At 48.8% G+C, this 22988-nt stretch overlaps 1 protein-coding gene across 1 annotated transcript; it reads right to left on the reverse strand.

The window, feature by feature from the left end:
* Positions 1 to 18298: 18298 nt before the first annotated feature.
* On the reverse strand, positions 18299 to 18693 carry LOC142302670 (histone H2B 1.1). The gene has a single exon (XM_075343770.1). It carries the CDS (start codon positions 18691 to 18693, stop codon positions 18313 to 18315), a length of 381 nt encoding a protein of 126 aa, XP_075199885.1. The 3' UTR covers positions 18299 to 18312.
* Positions 18694 to 22988: the final 4295 nt, after the last annotated feature.

Consider the following 22988-nt stretch of genomic DNA (forward strand, 5'->3'; position numbering starts at 1 on the left):
GCGCTGCTGTGCGCGCGGCCATCTTGGATTTTCGAGAGGGGGATCGGGATCGGGGGGGGGGCACTTTGGGGACACCGGGGGACGAGATTTATCTCCCATCTGACATGCTTGATCATGCCAGATGGGAGATAAATCATTTTTTACCGGCGCTGCCATTTACTGTAATGTGATCATGGGTATACGGTGTATACCGGTGATCACGTGAGCGGGAATCGGAAAAAACAGCCCGAATCATGATCTCCAGGGTCTCAGCTATCCCCGGTAGCTGAAACCCCGGAGACTTTCTGACTCTGGGAGCACTAGACCCTTTTTTTCTATCGCCGTTAAAAAGCGGCAGAGCGGAAGAAGTACCCTAATTTGTCGCCGTTAAAAGGCGTATCGATGGTCGTTAAGGGGTTAAATATTCAGAATTTAATATACTATATATTCACAGTGTCATTTAAAGAACATCATTGATTGTGTCGGCCCATAAATTATATAAATGTACAGAACGCCAGTGCAAATGAAGAAACTAATTTCTGGCGTAATACAATATACAGTATATTTATGTAATCGGCACGGTGGCTCAGTGGTTAGCACTTCAGTCCTGCAGCGCTGGGGTCCTCAGTTCAAATCGTGCCATGGACAACATCTGCTAGGAATTTTGTATGTTCTACTCGTGCGTGGGTTTCCTCCGGGTTCTCCGGTTTCCTCCCAGAATTCAAAATTTACTGATTGGGACATTAGATTGGGGCTCACAATGGGGACAGTATTGCTGATGTATAAAAAGCGCCGTGGAATTAATAACGCTACATACATGAATATATATATATATATATATATATATATACACTCACATATCATACGACATAAGAGTGTGAACATCCCAATACAATAAAGTACAAAAAGACCATCTTGGGCCGGAAGAATCTTCCATGACGAGGTTCCATTTCTTGATCCACAATGAAGATGAGGCAGGAATATTCCAAATATCATAGGACACCACGAGGACATTAACTACAAAGATAGAAAATAGAAAATACACACAACTAAGAACAGGATAAAGAGACCAAGAAAAAATGAGAGAGAGATGATAGAGAAGGAACAGAACTCAGCTTTTCATTTCCCGAGAGAAACCCGCGACAGGAGCCGCTCAGTGTCACCCCCGGAGGAAGCAGCGCGATCTGCAGATGCCCCTGACCTATAGCTTATTGGGATCACAATCATGGAGCTTTATACAGTGTCTGGAGATTGTCTTGAGCAGGAAACATCGTCTATAATGTAAAGAGCCACAATGTCCTGTAAAGATCTAGGAGTACACAGCTGTATAGAGATGGTACACAGCACTATATGAAGACAGTATGGACAGTATACAGTATTATATGGGACATGCATCAGTATATAGAAGGTATACAGCACAATGTAGGGGTATAGCGCATTATAAAACTTAATTGAGTTAAATATGTGATATTCTAAGCTAACAATCCCAGTTATAATGTGGTTTAACCCCCATATAGTGCAGCATAATGTCTATATACTGCTGTATATTCATAGCTCTGCATACCTCCATATAGTGTTGTTTACCTCCTTTTTGTGCTATATACTCCAGTAATAGATCTCTATGCCTCCATATATCGCTGTATACTCTCCAACTGTAAAGGCTGCTTTACACAGTACGACCGATTGTGCAATTTCACAATCGATCGTACCCGCCCCCGTCCTTTTTGCGTCACGGGCAAATCGCTGCCCGTGTCGCACAAAGTCGGTAACTCCCGTCACACGTACTTACCTCTCGTGCGACCACGCTGTGGGCGGCGAACGTCCACTTCCTGGAGTGGGAGGGACGTTCGGCGTCACAGCGACGTCACACGGCCGCCGGCCAATGGAAGCGGAGGGGCGGAGATGAGCGGGACGTAAATATCCCGCCCACCTCCTTCCATCACATAGCCGGCGGCCGCGTGACGCAGGTGATCTGCTGTTCATCGTTCCCGGGGTGTCACACGGAGCGGCGTGTGCTACCCCGGGAACGATAAGCAACTAAATTAAACGATATTATGGAACCTAGCGACCAGTACATGACTCAGGATTTGTGAGCGATACTGCGTCACTAGGTGGTGTCACACAGGCCGGCATCGCCAGCGATGTGCGTCACAAAAACCGTGACCCCGACGATCTATCGCACGATAGATTGTCTGGTGTAAAGCAGCCTTAAGTTTCTGTCCTCTAGAGCAGGGGTGGGGAACCTGCGGCCCGCGGGCCCTATGCGGCCCGCGACCACTTTTCCTGCAGCCCCCGAGCTAATTCCCGGGGACTGCAGTGCTGGAGCGGCAGCCGCATCTTGCTGGCTGCTGGCCCTTTAAAACCCCACACAGTGCGTTCAATGCTGAACGCTGCATTTCCTATACCTGAAAGACTACGTCCCCACGCTGGCACTGCCTACGTGAGGACGTACTTTGTAGGTGGGGTCGGCGTGAGGAGCGCTAAAATCAAACAGGAGAGGCTTGACTGTCAATCATCCCCAAGGTCTGTTCCCAGCGGCGGCGGCTCCCTGTACCCGGTGGTGGAGGCGGCTTCCTGTACCCGGCGACGGCGGCTCCCTGTGCCCGGCGGTGGTGGTGGCTTCTTGTACCCGGCGGCGGCTCCCTGCACGTGGCGGCGGCTCCCTGCACCCGGTGGCTTCGGCGGCTCCCTGCACCCGGCGGCGGCTCCCTGTACCCGGCAGCGGCTCCCTGTGTCCGGCAGCGGCGGTAGTGGCTCCCTGTGTCCGGCAGCGGCGGTGGTGGCTCCCTGTGTCCAGCAGCGGCGGTGGTGGCTCCCTGTGTCCAGCAGCGGCGGTGGTGGCTCCCTGTGTCCGGCAGCGGCGGTGGTGACTCCCTGTGCCCGGCTGCGGCAGTGGCAACTCCTTGTGCCCCGCAGAAGCTGCTCCTCTCTGTGCGCGCCAGCAGCGCTCTCCGTGCCCGCAGCCACCTCCAGCACTCAGTGATCCAGGCCTCCCCCAGTTCTCTAACTGCCTCCAATCTCCCCCGGGTCTGCCTGTGCCCCCAGCGCTCTGTGCCCCTCCTTTCTCCCCAGTGATCTGTGCCCCCCCCCCAAGTCCCCCGCAGTGATCTGTGCCGTCTCCCCAGTGATCTCCGTGCCCCCTCAGTCTCGCCAGTGATCTCTGTGCCCTTTCAGTCTCCCCAGTGTTCTCTGTCCCCCTTCAGTCTCCCCAGTGATCTGTGCCCGCCCCCAGTGATCTGTGCCGTCTCCCCAGTGATCTGTGCCGTCTCCCCAGTGATCTCTGTGCCCCCCCAGTCTCCTCAGTGATCTCTGTGCCCTGAGCCTCTCCCAGGTCTGTCTGTGCCTTCATCTTCTCCCATCCTTCTCTGTGCCATCTGTGCCCCCAGCGTCCCCCAGGTTTGTCTGTGCCTCCAGCCTCTCCCATCATTCTCTGGGTCCCCAGGGCTGTCTGTGTCCCTCCGGCATCCCCCAGGGCTCTCTGCCCCCAGCTATGTATATAACCCCAGCAATGTTTATGCCCCCCAGTCTTGTCTGTGCAACCCAGTGATGTGTATATACCCCCAGTGATGTATGTACCCCCAGTGACGTCTATGCCCTGCTGCTTCCCTAGTGATGTATATTCCTCCCAGCAATGTTTATGCCCCCAGCTATGTCTGTGCTCCCCATCAATGATGTATGTACCCCCCAGTGATGTCTATGCCCCCAGCCTCCCCAGTGTTCTATATTCCTCCCAACCCTCCCCTATGGTGTATATGCCCCCATACCCTCCTGTGATGTATATACAGCAGTCCCAAACAACTCTAACCTGAAATAGCAGTTGTGAAAAGCAACAACATCAACATCGCCTAATATTACAGCTGCACCAAAAAGTACAAGCTCCAGCCGCCACAGTGAGATAATTGTTTGACCAAATATATTAGGGTAATTTTCAAGTTGATAATTTTGTGCGGCCCCCGAAGGTTGGTAGAAATTTCCAAATGGCCCCCGGCAGAAAAAAGGTTCCCCACCCCTGCTCTAGAGGAAGCTGGAAACATCGCAGACAGCGTCGGTTTGGATACCTAATCTGATGTCGCCTATGGGCGGAGCAAAAGCCATACTCCGTGCTGATTGGCTGAGAGTCTCTTCCGTTCTTTGTGTGACCCGCGGTGTCAGGAGACTGATAATGTTCTATTCAGCGCTATAAGGAGTCTGTGCAGCAAAACAAGAAAATCCCCCATCACTAACAGCAGCATATGGACCCATACAGCTCTGTAGGGAGTATAGGAGGATATACAGCACTACAGCCGCCTATACAGCAGTATATGGAGCATATACAGCACTACAGCATCCTATACAGCAGTATATGGAGGATATACAGCGCTACAGCAGCCTATACAGCACTATATGGAGGATATACAGCACTACAGCAGCCTGTACAGCACTATATGGAGGATATACAGCACTACAGCAGCCTATACAGCAGTATATGGAGCATATACAGCACTACAGCATCCTATACAGCAGTATATGGAGGATATACAGCGCTACAGCAGCCTATACAGCAATATATGGAGGATATACAGCACTACAGCAGTATATGGAGGATATACAGCACTACAGCCGCCTATACAGCAGTATATGGAGGATATTCAGCACTACAGCCGCCTATACAGCAGTATATGGAGGATATACAGCACTACAGCCGCCTATGCAGCAGTATATGGAGGATATACATTGCTACAGCAGCCTATACAGCAGTATATGGAGGATATACAGCGCTACAGCAGCCTATACAGCAGTATATGGAGAATATACAGCACTACAGCAGCCTGTACAGCAGTATATGGAGGATATACAGCACTACAGCAGCCTATACAGCAGTATATGGAGGATATACAGCACTACAGCAGCCTATACAGCAGTATATGGAGGATATACAGCACTACAGCAGCCTGTACAGCAGTATATGGAGGATATACAGCGCTACAGCAGCCTATACAGCAGTATATGGAGAATATACAGCACCACAGCCGCCTATACAGCAGTATATGGAGGATATACATTGCTACAGCAGCCTATACAGCAGTATATGGAGGATATACAGCGCTACAGCAGCCTATACAGCAGTATATGGAGGATATACAGCACTACAGCAGCCTGTGCAGCAGTATATGGAGGATATACAGCACTACAGCAGCCTGTACAGCAGTATATGGAGGATATACAGCGCTACAGCAGCCTATACAGCAGTATATGGAGGATATACAGCACTACAGCCGCCTATGCAGCAGTATATGGAGGATATACATTGCTACAGCAGCCTATACAGCAGTATATGGAGGATATACATTGCTACAGCAGCCTATACAGCAGTCTATGGAGGATATACAGCACTACAGCAGCCTGTACAGCAGTATATGGAGGATATACAGCACTACAGCAGCCTATACAGCAGTATATGGAGGATATACAGCACTACAGCAGCCTGTTCAGCAGTATATGGAGGATTTACAGCACTACAGCAGCCTGTACAGCAGTATATGGAGGATATACAGCGCTACAGCAGCCTATACAGCAGTATATGGAGGATTTACAGCGCTACAGCAGCCTATACAGCAGTATATGGAGGATATACAGCGCTACAGCAGCCTGTGCAGCAGTATATGGAGGATTTACAGCGCTACAGCAGCCTATACAGCAGTATATGGAGGATATACAGCGCTACAGCAGCCTATACAGCAGTATATGGAGAATATACAGCACCACAGCCGACTATACAGCAGTATATGGAGGATATACATTGCTACAGCAGCCTATACAGCAGTATATGGAGGATATACAGCGCTACAGCAGCCTATACAGCAGTATATGGAGGATATACAGCACTACAGCAGCCTGTGCAGCAGTATATGGAGGATATACAGCACTACAGCAGCCTGTACAGCAGTATATGGAGGATATACAGCACTACAGCCGCCTATGCAGCAGTATATGGAGGATATACATTGCTACAGCAGCCTATACAGCAGTATATGGAGGATATACATTGCTACAGCAGCCTATACAGCAGTCTATGGAGGATATACAGCACTACAGCAGCCTGTACAGCAGTATATGGAGGATATACAGCACTACAGCAGCCTATACAGCAGTATATGGAGGATATACAGCACTACAGCAGCCTGTTCAGCAGTATATGGAGGATATACAGCACTACAGCCGCCTATACAGCAGTATATGGAGGATATTCAGCACTACAGCCGCCTATACAGCAGTATATGGAGGATATACAGCGCTACAGCAGCCTGTACAGCAGTATATGGAGGATATACAGCGCTACAGCAGCCTATACAGCAGTATATGGAGGATATACAGCGCTACAGCAGCCTATACAGCAGTATATGGAGGATATACAGCACTACAGCCGCCTATACAGCAGTATATGGAGAATATACAGCACTACAGCAGCCTATACAGCAGTATATGGAGCACGGTGGATATACAGCGCTATGTGTGTATGTACTTGGATATTTTACACTTCCTTGTGCTGTGACCGCTGCTTCCTACAGAACGCGAGTGACAGCGCAGATGATAACCCTCATTAGTGCCAGTAATTACAGCCACTGCCAATCTCATAATACAGGATTATTCCCACTGCCGGGTGCAGCTTATACCCCCGGAGATATACAGGACCCCGGCCATAATACACCTATATGTACAGAACCACAGCGGAGATGAGCGGCGCCAGCTCCTGTGAGGACGGGGTCAGCTCCTGTGAGGACGGGGCCAGCTCCTGTGAGGACGGGGTCAGCTCCTGTGAGGACGGGGTCAGCTCCTGTGAGGACGGGGTCAGCTCCTGTGAGGACGGGGCCAGCTCCTGTGAGGACGGGGCCAGCTCCTGTGAGGACGGGGCCAGCTCCTGTGAGGACGGGGCCAGCTCCTGTGAGGACGGGGTCAGCTCCTGTGAGGACGGGGTCAGCTCCTGTGAGGACGGGGTCAGCTCCTGTGAGGACGGGGTCAGCTCCTGTGAGGACGGGGCCAGCTCCTGTGAGGACGGGGCCAGCTCCTGTGAGGACGGGGCCAGCTCCTGTGAGGACGGGGTCAGCTCCTGTGAGGACGGGGCCAGCTCCTGTGAGGACGGGGCCAGCTCCTGTGAGGACGGGGTGGTGGCTCTTAGAAGAGCCTTTGTGTTGTGGAGGATGCGGGGTCAGCGGCGTCACTTGCCCTTCTTGCTGCTCTCCGTCTTCTTGGGCAGCAGCACGGCCTGGATGTTGGGCAGGACGCCTCCCTGGGCGATGGTCACCCCACCCAGCAGCCTGTTCAGCTCCTCGTCATTGCGCACGGCCAGCTGCAGGTGCCGGGGGATGATGCGGGTCTTCTTGTTGTCCCGGGCGGCATTGCCGGCCAATTCCAGGATCTCAGCGGTCAGATACTCCAGCACAGCGGCCAGATAGACCGGAGCGCCGGCGCCCACCCTCTCGGCGTAGTTGCCCTTGCGGAGAAGCCTGTGCACACGACCGACCGGGAACTGCAGTCCTGCCCGGGATGAGCGGGTCTTGGCCTTAGCTCGGGTCTTTCCTCCTTGTTTGCCGCGTCCAGACATCGCTGTGTGGCAGGTTTTTCAAATATCAGCAGATAAAGAACTGTAATGTGACACGTGTGCCGGCTCCGGAGTTTTTTTATAAGCTGTTGCACCGCCCTCCTCTCCTGTCATTGACTGAATCTAAAGTCATTCATGTAAATGAGACTTGTGGATCCACCAATGAGCTGCAGGGGCGGTGATCATGACGTTTACACTGGTCACATGCCTTTGTCATCCAATAGAACAGCGATGTGACAGCAGTGCTCATTTGCATTTGAGCGGGTCTTGGCTTTAGCTCGGGCCCTCCGTTCTTGTTTGCCGGGTCCAGACATGATTGCTCCAGCTACGAATAAAGAAATTAACTAATGAAGAGAACAGCTACTACCGACATATATAGGCTGATGCTCCGCCCTCCTCTCCTGTCATTGCACAGATCTGAAGCGGGCAATGGAAATCAGACTTGTGGAAACACCAATGAGCTGCAGGGGGCGGAGCTTATTATGGCTTTATTGCTTGCATGACTTTCTCAGCTAAATAGAACGATGTCTGTTTTAATCACTTATAACCTCAGATAACGCTGTATGCTCGCCATATAGTGCTGCATGCGCCATATAGTGATGCATACGCCATATAGTGCTGCATACGCCATATAGTGCTGCATACGCCATATAGTGCTGCATACGCCATATAGTGATGCATACGCCTTATAGTGATGCATACGCCATATAGTGCTGCATGCGCCATATAGTGATGCATACGCCATATAGTGATGCATACGCCATATAGTGATGCATACGCCATATAGTGATGCATACGCCATATAGTGTTGCATGTTGTATAATTTTCTGTTATAAATAGGTTGGCAAAGAGGGAATAAAACAGTGCTATATGGCGCCATATAGTGCTGTATACTCACATATAGTGCAGTATATCCACATATAATACTATAGACCTTTAGGCAAGTACTGTATATTCACATATAGTGCAATTAACCCTATATAGGGAAGAGTCCCTCCCTATAGTGCTGTGCATTCTATATAGTGCATTATCCCGCCATATAGCGCTGCGCACCCTATATAGTGAAGAATGCACTGAAGGGTGCACAATGAGGTGCACCCCGGCATCTCCTCCAAGGCCATGGGCATCATGAACTGCTTCGTCGGTGACATCTTCGAGCGCATCGCAGGGGAAGCCTCCCGCCTGGCGCACTACAACAAGCGCCACACCATCACCTCCCGGGAGATCCAGACCGCCGTGCGCCTGCTGCTGCCCGGAGAGCTGGCCAAGCACGCCGTGTCCGAGGGCACCAAGGCCGTCACCAAGTACACCAGCTCCAAGTGATCACCACCGCTGCTCCACACCACAAAGGCTCTTCTAAGAGCCACCACATTGTCTAATCTGAGCTTTATACTGGAGAAACAGAATATACAGCACAATAGCGCGGTATATAGAGTTAAACTATAATATAATATAAAGCACTTTTTATATAGATGTGTAGCACAAGATTGCGGTATACAGAACTAGATTAGGAATATGCTGCACTATACAGAAGTATGGGGTTATATGGCAGTGTCCGTATACAAAACCATTGATTTATGGCGGTATATGCAGCATATAGAGATTACAGTACTATATAGAGGATTACTAGAAAATAACGATCACTGCAGTCTGTGCTGCTCCAGAGGCGGCTGGGAACATCGCGGGCAGTAACGTTTGTGGGCGGAGTCGGAACCTTACTGACTGCTGATTGGCTGAGTGTTAAATTTGTAATTCCGCCCTATGGCTGAGAGTTTCCGCTCTTTGTTGTCGGTAACACGCGGTGATCGGGTGATCTTCTCAGGCCGGGAGTGATTGATATGTCCGCACTATATTGCTGTATACAGCGCTGTATGGACTCTTCATATTATACTAAAACTGGACTGTTTGGAGAAACACTGAATATTACTGTGATAAAGCGTCATATGGTGTAAATAGTACAACATGGGATGTAGACAACATGGAAGGTGATTAGCAGTATATGGCCCTGTATGGATGTATATGGGGAGCACTCAGCAGTATATGGCCCTGTATGGATGTATATGGGGAGCACTCAGCAGTATATGGCCCTGTATGGCTGTAAATCGGGAGCACTCAGCAGTATATGGCGCTGTATGGCTCTCTATGGGGAGCTCTGAGCAGTATATGGTCCTGTATGGATGTATATGGGGAGCACTCAGCAGTATATGGCCCTGTATGGCTGTAAATCGGGAGCACTCAGCAGTATATGGCCCTGTATGGCTGTCTATGGGGAGCTCTGAGCAGTATATGGCCCTGTATGGATGTATATGGGGAGCACTCAGGAGTATATGGCCCTGTATGACTGTATATGGGGAGCACTCAGGAGTTTATGGCCCTGTATGGATGTATATGGGGAGCACTCAGGAGTATATGTTCCTGTATGGCTGTATATGGGGAGCACTCAGGAGTTTATGGCCCTGTATGGATGTATATGGGGAGCACTCCGGAGTATATGGCCCTGTATGGATGTATATGGGGAGCACTCCAGAGTATATGGCCCTGTATGGATGTATATGGGGAGCACTCCGGAGTTTATGGCCCTATATGGATGTATATAGGGAGCACTCAGGAGTATATGGCGGTAAACAGACCTTTGTGTGGCCTTGCTGTGTAATTATACAATGTGAGGCTGCTGCTGTAGAGAGGAGCGGATGTGGTGATATTCGGGCTGTGAACTTCAGTGACGTCACCACTTCTCACAGACCTGCGGGGTGGAATTGGGGTGTGCATATATTGTATTTTAAATAAAGGATTTCTCTCGTGTTTGTGTTTTTCTTTTGACCTATAGGGTTGATTATAGGGAGTCTCATATGCGCCTCCTCATTACTATCCTAGGGCTTGATGGCAGCTGTTTTTTTGTCAAATCACAGCTGATATTAACCCCATATATTGCCACCGCATCAGGGCAAGGGGAATGAGCTGCTGCATCTAACGTGATACACCAATTCTGGGGCGGCTGAAGGCTGATATTATCAGGCTGGGATGGGCCAATAGCCATGGTTCTTCCCTCCCTAGTAATACCAGCTACCTGCTTTACCTTGGCTGGTTAACCTATTAACAATGGGGCGACCCCAAGCCATTTTTTTTACATTACAAAAATTTGTACAGCAGCATGTGAAGAGCTAAAATATGTAACCCTGAAATAGAGGAATTTTGCCCTGCATTACTGCTACTGGAAATAATGAGATACTTGGTTTCAAAATTTGCCAATTACTGTAACCCTGAAAGACAAAGACCAGGCGCACAACTCTTTTCTCTCATTTTTTTTCCAATAGCAGTAATGCTGTGCTAAAACATTTGTATTATATGTTTACATAGTTCAGCTTTTCAAATGCTGCTGTACAGATTTTTGTAACGTTGAATATTCAGTGTGCACCTGTTCACACCTAGTGGATGCGCTGTCAGTCTTTTTATATTTGTATATTTTTTTTTACATTATTTAATAAAAATAAAAACTGCATGGGATCCCCTCTATTTTTGATAATCAGCCACTGTAAAGCAGACTGGAGGGGGGGGGGGGTTGCAGCCTGCAGCAGCTGCTTTATCTCGGCTTTCATAAATAGGGCAATAGTCTAAGTCATTTGTTTGTTTTTTTTCTTAAATGGTGCGCCACCAAACACAGACTTCTCAATACTTGACATGGCTGTGATGTGGCCGGAAACGCCACAGAGGAAATGCTTGCTGATTGGCTGATCTGCATTCTCTTTATTCAGATGATAAACCAAAACGGGAACCAGACATACAGGTAAAAGCCGGTGTACAGGTGCGAGACTCAAACACTCAGCGCCCAGTGCAAACCCCAAACTTTAAGGTTCAGGTTCGCTCTTCCATAGTTAAGAACCATCCTCATTGGCTGCATCTTTTCTGGTGGGATGACTTTTACGTTCTTTATCAAAACAGTGCAAACTAAGTCCCCTATGATGAAAAAGGATGAAGTGGCGAGTTCCATAATTAAAATCTTCATCTTTATTCAGCAAATGTTTAAGTCCCCTATGATATATATTACTATTGATTTGCCCATTTGGTTTTATCAATGTAAGTATATATGGTGATGTGTAGCATTATATGGAGGTAATCAGCACTGTATGGAGAATATTCAACATACTACAGCAAAATGATTATTGGACTATGTAACATACCTTAGCAAGTATTGGCATGTCTGTGATTGGCCGGCGCACCAAAGTGACACTTGGCCTGTATAAAGGTCTGATCAGGGTTGTGCCCCTGACCTGGTCAGGCACCACTGAGTACTGCACTTATGCTGGGAAAGTACTTCCAGGTAATCCTAAAGACCAGAATGAGGTGTGTACGCACAGACACACCATATAGCAACCAGGTCTCCCACAGCTTTAGAGGGGACCCTTGGGAAGTCTCCAGAGGGGGCTAGCTTTCAAATCTCATCAAGAGGTGAAGTGGATTGGCTGGAAGCTAAAGTGCAGAGGCTGTCAGTAAAGGAGGAGGAGAGCCAGTCTGGTAGTGGTGAGCGGAGGTTGCCAGGGTGACATGTGCGGCCACTAGTCAGACCCTGCACGTGGAGTGACAGTTGGCGGGGGAGAACGGTTACTGAGTCAGTCAGAAAGACAGAGAGAGAGTCAGTTGAGTACGGGGACTGCCGGTGACTAGGCACGCACGGGCTACAGGTCCCTAGAGCAGGCTCTAGTTTAACTACCTGCTAAACCTGCCGGTGAGGGGAACTACAAGTACCTCACAAACCTTCATAGTCCGAGCCTCAGCAGCAACGCAGGGACCCAAAAGGGGACTACGCCTGAAGCTATCTCACTTGGTCCATGCTGCCGGCAAACGGGCCAACTCAGGGGAGAGAAGGCAGTTGTGAATCCCTGGATAGACCTCGACGGTACTTCAAGACAGGGGGTATCCGAACAAAGAAGTGCTAGGAAGGTGAGCTAATTGTTACCCTCAGACTGGCCTGAAGGATACCTGGTCCTACCTGGTTAATCGCAGCATCGCCCGGGTCCGCTCACCAAAAACATCAAAGAGTGAGTAAAATCAGTTAAAGACTATTGAACTCTGCCTGAATTATTCCGGACCGCTACTCTGCTCACCTGAGCCCCTGGGGCCTGCCTCACTCACGGGAGGCCACACCATCTGACTTCAGACCCCATCAGCCCCAGACGCTCATAAAATCTGCAGCGGTGGTCATCCATATCCCTAACCATAAGCCGTGAGTTGCATCACGACATATTTAAAACAATTGACCTTACCTGTTACCCCATTTGAGAAGACCTGTGGCGCCCCGAAAAGGATTATCACTCCTGGGGCGTTACACCACCATTTTGTGTTCTGACCCTGGAGCAGTGAAGAGCGCCCTAAAACCGGCTGCTCCCTTTCACCCTCGGGCGATTTTCTTTTTGTTGTTTTTTTCCCCCATTTGCCAGAGTTGTACATTTTTTATTTTTCCATCGATCTTGCCATTTGAGGACTTGTTTTTGAGGAACAAGCCGTACTTTTAAATTAAACCGTTAGTTTTACCATATAGTATACTGGAAAACGGGAGAAAAATTCCAAGTGCAGAAAAATGGCAAAAAAAGTGCGATTGCACTATTGGTTCTTTGAGTGTTTTATTCAACGTGTGTCCCAAACAGTAGATTTCCACCACATGTGGCGCATTGTTGTACTCAAGAGAAATTGCACAATGAACTGTATGGTGCATTTTCTCTTGTTTTCCTTTGGGTCTAAAATAACATTTTGTTGGGAAAAGTTTTTCATTTTCTCCTTCCACATTGCTTTAGTTTATGTGAAGCACCTAAAGGGTAAGGCTATATGCACATGATGCAGTTTTTGTCGCATGTTTTGGTGCAGTTTTGTTGTCATGAAGATCTGACTTTTGACTTGCCAGCAAAGTCTATGAGAATTCAGATTTGCTGTGCGCACATGGCAGTTTATTTATCAAAACCATCTGACAATAAAGAAGCAGCAAGTTCATTCTTCTTGCTTTTTTGTCACGTTCTATCACCCATTGAAATCAATGGGGGGATGAAAAACGCATTGTACCATATTAGTTGTGTTTCGCATGCGTTGTACCTGCATGTCTCCCTCTCTCTATGTCCAGCATTGCTATATTTGACAATTGCTCACGACTTCCTGCTGTCAGCTTCAGGCTGTGACTGAAGTGACCTGCACGATCAGCGATAACGGAGTCCTCCACCTGCAGCTCACTTCAGTCGCAGCCAGATTTCCGATCACAGGTGGAGGACACCAGAGTGATGTCACTGCTGATTGTGCGGCTCCCTTTAGTTGCTGCGTGGAGCTCACAGCGGGCAGTCTTGTTTTATGGCACTCGCTGTAAGTATCTGATGTAGCAGTGCTGAAAGCGTTGTGGGGCCTCGTGTGGGTTACGTTGGACCTGTAGGGGTGCTTTAGGGTAAATAAAGAGGTGGAAGAAGGTGCTTTTTTGTCATTTATTTCAAATAAAAGATTTTTAGATTGTTTGTGTTTAGTTACTTTCATTCATAGGTTAGTGAAGGGAGAGTTTAATACAGGCCTTCCATCACAAAGCTAGGTCTTAGTGGCTGCTGTGGGCTGCTATTAACTCCTTATTACCCTAATCGCCACCACATCAAGGCAATGGGAAGAGCCAGGTCCAGTACCAGAATTTGTGCATCTTATGGACACGCTACTTCTGTTGCGGCTGTGGGCTGCTATTGTAAGACTGGAAAGGGCCAAATAACTATGGCCCTACCCACCCGAATAATATCTTCCCCAAGTTGTCGGCTGGTTATAGAAAAACGGGGGAGGACCGCACAACATTAAAAAAAAAAAAAAAATAACTTTTTTAAAAAGACGTGGGATCCCATCTATTTTTCATAATCAGTCAAGGTACAGCAGAATATTTAAAAAAAAAAATATTAAAATAAACCTGCCCCTCACATCCTACAAATGTGTATAGGAGCCAGCTGAAAAAACATAGCAAATACAAAATACATACAGCTGCACACTAAAATGGCATCAATGTATAAAGGAACTCTGGTACTGCATTACTGCTATATGAAAAAATGAGATTTTTAGTTTATGAATTGGCCAATGCATGCAAGCCCGGACACCAGCGGCAAGGCAAATCTCAATATTCCAGGTACCTAACTAAAATTACAGTACCAGAGTTCCTTTATACATTGATGCCATTTTAGTGTGCAGCTGTATGTATTTTGTATAAGATAAAGCAGAAAGCTGAGAGTTGCAGCCTACAATGGGGGGAAACCACATTTTATAAAAAAAAAAATAGCTAGCCAAGCTAGCTATCCCTCTATCAAGCTATTCTGTTATTTATTTTTTTCTATCATTTAGATCCTATCATATTTTGTCTCCTCTACAAAACGCATTAACAAAAACGCGGCAAAAATGCACCATCATTATAAGGCTTTGGGTTTGTTTAAATTTCCAGGCTCTCTGTGACAAGGTGCAGTTTTGGTTGCAGTTTGGGCACAGTTAAAACTGCAGCGTGCACATATAACCTTAGCGTCTGTTTGGGGATCTAATCTGATGCGAGAGCCATACTCCATGCTGATTGGCTGAGAGTCTCTGCCCACTCCAAGTTCTGTGTGACCCGCGGGGTCAGGACGTCTGATATAAAGTTCTATTTAGCGCTATATGGAGTCTATGCAGCAAAACAACAAAAATCCACCAGCGCGATCCCCCATCACTAACAGCAACATATGGACACATACAGCTTGTGGTTTGTGGTCCCACTTGTGGTTTCACACATGTTATGAGCAGTGTGAGGGGGGCAGTTTTTAGAATGGTGTCACCTTTCAGTATTTTCTATCATCTAGGCCTCTCAAACTTAAAATGTGATGTGGTCACTAAAATAATGGGTTTGTAAATTTTGCTGGAAAAATTAGAAATTGCTGATGAACTCTGAACCCTTCCAACAAAAAAAAAAAAAAAAAAGAGGTTTCAAAAATTGTGCTGATGTAAAGTAACATGCGGGGAAGGTTATTTATTAACTATTTTATGTGACAACAGGTCACCAAAAAACAAATCTCAGAATCGCCGGGATCCGCTGAAGCTCCAGAGTTATAACCTGTGAAAGTGACGCTTGTCAGAATTCCAAAAAATGGCCCGGTCAGGAAGGTGAAGGGGTTAAAGTCTGGCAAAACCCGAACATACATCACTTATTGCAAATAAGCAAATCTGATAACTTTCACTAATGTCACTATGTGAAACTTGTAAAATGCTGGATACCGCCACATAATGCTGCATAGTCCCTATATACGGTAGTACTATATACTCTTCATATAGTTACTACAGTTTACTCCCCATATAGGGCGGTATCTCTCCAGATAGTGCTGAATACTCTAGTGCTCTTTAACCCTAATCTTCTGCGCTGTATACCCTCCATATAGTGCTGTAAACTCTCTTATGTTCTATACACTGCTATATATCTACAGTGCTGTATACTCTCAATAGCTACGTGTAACCCTAATATACTGCTTCAGTTCTCGCGCTTTATACTCCCATATACTGCTATAAAGTCCCATATTGTTGTATGCCCCCATAGAGCGCTGCACACCCTTCAGCCTTATTCTCCCAATACTGCCATATAGAGCTGTATATGCACCATATTGTTTTCCACCCCAATAGTCTCTTACACCCTCCATATAGCGCTGTGTAATACTCGTATGCTGGATTCTACATACACTGCAGTAAACCTTCAAATACACTATAATCAAACAATGCAATATAGCGCCATATAGTGCGGAATTTAGTCTATATACTTTAGATAATCGCTCCAGTCACACGAGATCACAGAACAAAGAGCGGAAACTCAACCGTTCTGCGGGAATTTCATATTCACGGTGTTCAGCAAATCAGCACTCAGGGGACTTCTGGCTCCTCCCACAGACGCTGTTAACCTTTCCGAGCCTGCGATGTTCCCAGTCACCATGACACCAAACAGCGCCGATCTCCCGCCCCTCCCCCCGCAGCAGGAGCTGTAGCTTCTCCTCAGAAACTGTGGGTGGCTCTGAGAAGAGCCTTTGTGTTTTGTTTTATTTTTTCAGCAGAAGAATTAACCCCCGAAGCCGTAGAGAGTGCGGCCCTGGCGCTTGAGCGCGTACACCACGTCCATGGCGGTGACGGTCTTCCTCTTGGCGTGCTCGGTGTAGGTGACGGCGTCACGGATCACGTTCTCCAGGAAGACTTTCAGGACGCCGCGAGTCTCCTCATAGATGAGGCCGGAGATGCGCTTGACGCCTCCTCTGCGGGCGAGACGGCGGATGGCGGGCTTGGTGATGCCCTGGATGTTGTCCCGGAGAACCTTCCTGTGCCGCTTGGCGCCGCCCTTCCCCAGACCTTTCCCTCCTTTGCCGCGTCCAGACATCTTCCACGTAGTTAGTAGAAAACTATGACGAGCGCACAGTCCTCCTTTATATAGAGCGAGGGAGGACCAGAAAGAGAACAGGAGAGATGACGTAATTACAGGCGGAACATTTGCATCGTCAGCTCCGCCTCTCCTATGCGGATTGGCTGAGCGCAGAACTGTTAGGGATTTTGAATTTCCCGCTCATTGTCCGGTTATTTTCCCGCTTCTACCGCGATTATGTTAAATATAGACTCAACTTTCATTCCAGAAATTCTCATATACTGCTGTATATTGCAATATCATTCTGAAGATCTCCATATTAGTGGTGTTCACGCCCATATGGTGCTGTACACCTGGATAAAGTGCTATATATAGAACATATCGATCTATACGCCATATAGTGTTGTATAGTCCTCATATAATGCTGTATACCTCCAAATCCTGTTGCATACCGCCATATTGTGCTGTATAATCGTCATCCACTTATTGCACTATGCTTCCTATATTGTGCTTTCCCATACAGTGCTGTATACCCAATATAGTACAGTAAACCCCCTATAACTGTATACCTCCATATATCGCTGAAAACCCACAATACAGTCCTGTAAACCGCCATATACTGTGTGAGGCAATGTAAATGAATGAGATCCCTGGAGCTCAGTTAGTGACTATTTATAATGACCTCTGACTCCATTACAGCTGTATATTCCCATATCGCGCTGTATAGTCTCCACAGAATGATGCATACGATCATATCGTGCTGTATATTCCCTGTATACACTTAAATACTGCTAAATATATACCCTTATCTAGTGATGTGCGCTGTATACCGCTATATACTCTTCTTTGAGATGATCTACACATGAAATCACTGGAGCTGTTAGTGACTATTCACTGACGTCTGACAATTGCTTGCATTTAGTGCCGGCAGTAACTATCCGTGCTCCGCACATGACTGCACTCAGGCATTACTGGGGAGCTGGGCTTTGTCTCCTCAGTCCTGATTACCGCCATATAGTGCTGTACACCCTGTATACATTGTGCTACAAATCACCACAGGCAGTATATAAAGCATACACCCACTTTGCACCATGTTTGCTGCCTCCGTGTAGGGCTGTATCTCCCCAGTGTCCTATAATCCTAATACAGAGCTGTGTACCTCCATATAGCGCTTTATATTTCCAAACGATGTTATAGAAGCCGACATCAGATCAGTGATTGCAAATCAGCCCCAGATAAACCAGTGAACGAGATTATCTCCACTGCACGGAGCAGCCACATCCCCGCACTCCCATGTTCTACACTACAAATATGTAAAGATAAGCGGCGCCAGCTCCTGTGATGAATGGGTGGTGGCTCTTAGAAGAGCCTTTGTGGTGTGGAGCAGCGGTGGTGATCACTTGGCGCTGGTGTACTTGGTGACGGCCTTGGTGCCCTCGGACACGGCGTGCTTGGCCAGCTCTCCGGGCAGCAGCAGGCGCACGGCGGTCTGGATCTCCCGTGAGGTGATGGTGTGGCGCTTGTTGTAGTGCGCCAGGCGGGAGGCTTCCCCTGCGATGCGCTCGAAGATGTCACCGACGAAGCAGTTCATGATGCCCATGGCCTTGGAGGAGATGCCGGTGTCGGGGTGCACCTGCTTCAGCACCTTGTACACGTAGATGGCATAGCTCTCCTTCCGGCTCTTCCTCCGCTTCTTACCGTCCTTCTTCTGAGTCTTGGTCACGGCTTTCTTGGAGCCCTTCTTGGGCGCTGGGGCGGACTTGGCGGGATCAGGCATGATGAGAGCAGAGAGATCTCTTCACTGGAGAGATAATAATGATCCTGCTCCTCCCAGAGCGGCCGTATTTATAGCCCGGCCATGCAAATGAGCACTGCTGGCACATCGCAGCTCTATTGGGTGACAAAGGGAAACTGAACCAGCTCCGCCCCCTGCAGCTCATTGGTTGCCTCCTCTCTGCCGTCACATCAGCAGCTTTTCTCCTCTGTATCTCCCCCATACTACAGATCTCCATACAGCGCTATAAACCCCGCAGTGTACACGGCGCTGTGCACCCGGGGCCCCGTCACTCTGCCCCCGCTCTGCAGTGACCGGTAATGCCCCGTATAACATGGAGGAAGCAGTGACTGCAGGAGCGGAGTCTCGGTGCTGAGCGGCCGCTGCTCACTCTCCTGACAGCGGCTTTTCATTCTACATTCAGATATTTCACATTAGAAGCTGCAAAAACAACAACGGAGATTGGAAAACGAGAATTAGAGGAAGAGGCGGAGCTGAAGCGTCACCAGCCGCAGTCCTCTGTGCGGTCCGCCGCCCGGTGACTGCGGGGGATGTTCCGGCTCCGGGAGATCGGGTGCAGTCCTCACTTCTGGGAAATAAAAATTATTGTGATAACGGAGAACGACGGCGAGAAACACCTGACACTGAAGGGTTAACAGAGACGGACCACGTGGTGCCTGTAACCAGGAGCAGCCTGTGGGCGGGGCCAAAGGTTTACTACAAAGTGATTGGCTTAAAATCGAATTTTGAACTTCCCGCTCAGTGGCCGATAGCTCCTCCCACTTGTTGTCCCTATCGTGTAACATGCGGCCTCAGGGCGGACGTTCTGCTGAGATTTCTACATCCGCCGATTCCCAGCACCCGACACAGATCTGTGCGATCTGCAGACGATGAAGATGGTTCCTGATCCTGATATATATATATATATATATATATATATATATATATATATATATATATATATATATATATATATATATATATATATATATATATACACATACACAATCTGGTGCAGACAGTATAACACACAATAGGGTGAGCGGGATGTAAGTCATACAGGGACCAGAATGGGAACATTGTTACCAAGATGGGATCAGGTTGATTCATGGGGACCAGGAATGAGACAATTGGTTGCTGTGATGGGAAACATAATGGGACCTGGCCGGGAGGCATAAAGGGATGAGTGTAGAACTCTTATGGGGACCGGAATGTAAGAAATATGAGGACCAGGATGGAAGCAGGATGACATATAGGGAATAGGATGGTAGAAATATGACAATCAAAATGGAACACACATGGAGAGAAGGATGGAGCTCATATGGTAACAGGATGACATGGGCGCAAGGATGGATTATTTATAGAGAGAAAAATAGACAGCTTATGGGGATCAGGATGGGAGACATATTGGAGACCAAAATTACATATGTGGACGAGAATGGAAAACAAGTAGGGACCATAATCGGACACATATGGATACAAGGATAGCACATATATGGGGATCAGGATATGAAACAGAATGGGACCAGGTGACGTACGAATGATGATGTTACATATATGTGAGACACATAGGAACAAGACTAGTTCACATATGGTGAACAGGATGTTAGTCATCAGTGTCCAGTAAGGGAAACATATGGTTACTAAGATGGGATCAGGGTGATATACGGAGACCAACATGGAACACAAAAGGGGACAAGGATGTGAGACTTATGGAAACAAGGAAAGTAGATGTGGCGTCCCTGCGGCTTCAGTCGCCACAGAGGTATTGCACCTCAGCCAGAGGTGTAGTGCCCCATTCTTGGGTAAGGAGGAGGTCGACCACTGGTGCACACAACACTCCTAGTTAGCAGCTCTGTCCGGAGACATGGGTGGGGTGGCTCATTAATGCTAGAGATAGCCACCCTCACGGGTGATGACACCACATTCTGGCTTACCCGAGGGTGCAGCATAGCCAATGGGAAGGAAGTATGTGGAGAAAAGAGAATCGAGCAGGAGTCGAGCAGGAAAGACCTATGGTCTGAAGCTGGGACACCTCAACTCAGGTGGAAGGTGGAAAGGGGTCCTAGGGTCTACAGGTTGTGCGCCATACACCTGTGGGCTCGTGCCACTCATAGCCAATTGAGTGGAGGGACCTGGCCGCAAGAACAGGGACTGGACTCTAGGTTTGGAGAGAATAACTACGTGCTCTGTTAGTAAACCAGAGGCCGAGGATACTTCTAGTACCAGAGCCAAATCCGCACACAAATCCGCTGGAAGGTGTCCATATAGGGTCAGGGACAAGAAACTTGGAGCAATTGGCTCAGGGCACTGTGCACGTTGGCGCAGGACAGGCGGGAGAGAGTCAGTGCAGGAAGACGACCAGGGAAGGATGTTACACCTCGTGGCTCTCCTGTGGCAAGGAATGAGACAGTCTCCTTGCCTGCCACGAGTGCTCCTGCTCAACAGCGCCGAAGGTCTGCCAGACTGCGCAGAGTGCAGGAGAAACCTCCTCAGAGAGGCAGCACGAGAGTGACACCTAGTGGTACTCCTGTTGCAAGAGATGAGGCGGTCTCCCATTCCTTGCCTGCCGCAGCTCCTCCTGCTCAGCAGCCTCGAAGGTCTGTGAGGTTGCGCAATGTGCAGAGGTTTGCTGTTCAGGGAAGCAGTGAGACTCCCGTTATCTCTACACATTATGAGACCGAGGATCCCGCCTCTATTTCCCAGAGGCAGGAGGGTGAGCATGTGCTATGCTTGGTGGATCCTGATTCGCCCACTGACGTCACACGGCTTGATGACAAGGCCGGTGACGTGGTGAATCCTGACTGGCCAGGCTGGGATGTCGTGGATCCTGATTGGGTCAAGTCCGTCATCTCCGCCTCGCGCCCGCCCTTGGCTGGAGCTACACCTCCTTAAAAGCTCCTCCTGCCATCATGGCGGCGCGCGACCGTCCTTCTATGTTTGGATGTCTGGCAGCGTGCTGCCACGCCACTGCTCAGGCATTATCGTCTTCTGTGGGCTTGGCCCTTGCTGCTTAGGCAGCACCTGGTTTGCAGGCCGTGTCCCTGCCTTGCTGCTCCGGCAGTAGCTCCTTTGACAGGCCGTGTTCCTGTTCCAGGTGAGCTCCTCGAGTCTCCACCGGACTCACCTGGTTATTGAAAGCACACGTGCGTGGGCACCTCTGTGCTACCCTCGTGCCATATTCTCGTGACTTCCACTGGCACACGTGCGTGGGCACCTCTGTGCTTCCCCGTGCAACAGGTACACCGAGCCGTGTGATCCCTGCCATACAACCCTCACGGGTTAGGGCAGACCGGTGTACATAGATCGTCTGTGACATTCCAGACGATCGCTAGCAGCAACCCGCTCACTCTTCACCCACCATAGCAGCGGTCCCTTACACTGCACAGTGGACCTTGACCGGCGGAAGCTGTCCATTCCCCATCTTGGCACGCTTCCCCGGGTCCCCCTCGTAACAGAAGGACATACAGAAAGGTGCAACGGTCTAGACCTCCAAACTACACGGGATTGACTGGAGCCCATCACCACGGAGCCTGGTACTCCAAAGGTGGCCACTGACATATTATGCTGCTATGGGATATTCAACAGTGAGTAAAGAACGTTAATAGCAATCCCTGTGTCGCTCCCTTTCTTCATCCACCTTCAGCCCTGCGCTTCACTAAGACTACTGCTACTCTCAACATCCGCCCTGGGGCCTCGCTCTACCTGTGGAGAGCTGTAACAACCAAGCTGAGTCACCATTTCCCCCAGAAGTTATACCTCCCGGAGCAGCGGCTAATAACTGGACGCATACCACAGGCGGTGTCACAATTAACTACTCTCATCATCCTCATCTTTATTGACAACGCCGAGGTCACAAAGCCGGGCCAGGCCACTGTGACATCCCTCTCCCTAAACTGGCCCGGTGATGAGTAACCCCCAAGACCCCATGGGCACGTCCACTTGGCATTAAGAACAGGATTACCAGGATGCGGGTGATGTGCGCCCACAGATCGTTTGTTAAAAGAAAACACATTGGCGGCCATTGAAGAACAACAGCCGCCATTTGTAATCAAGTGGCATGGGTGTATCTGCCCTTCGTGGGCTGGCTGGCATTGTGGCGGGAAATGCCGTATACCCGCCCCCTGCAGCAGAAGAGGATAAACGAAACTTAGGACAAAGCCCAGAAATCCCGACTCCTGAAAGACCGGAAGAGTATGGGAAAACTGGGCAGTCAGCAGGAGATCAGCGGAGAGGCAGCAGCAACCGGAACTACCTGGAGCACAAGGGGAAGAAAATGTTGTCCCCTGGCTGTCCTT

Source organism: Anomaloglossus baeobatrachus, chromosome 4 (assembly GCF_048569485.1).
Source record: "Anomaloglossus baeobatrachus isolate aAnoBae1 chromosome 4, aAnoBae1.hap1, whole genome shotgun sequence".
In the NCBI taxonomy this organism is placed as follows: Eukaryota; Metazoa; Chordata; class Amphibia; order Anura; family Aromobatidae; genus Anomaloglossus; species Anomaloglossus baeobatrachus.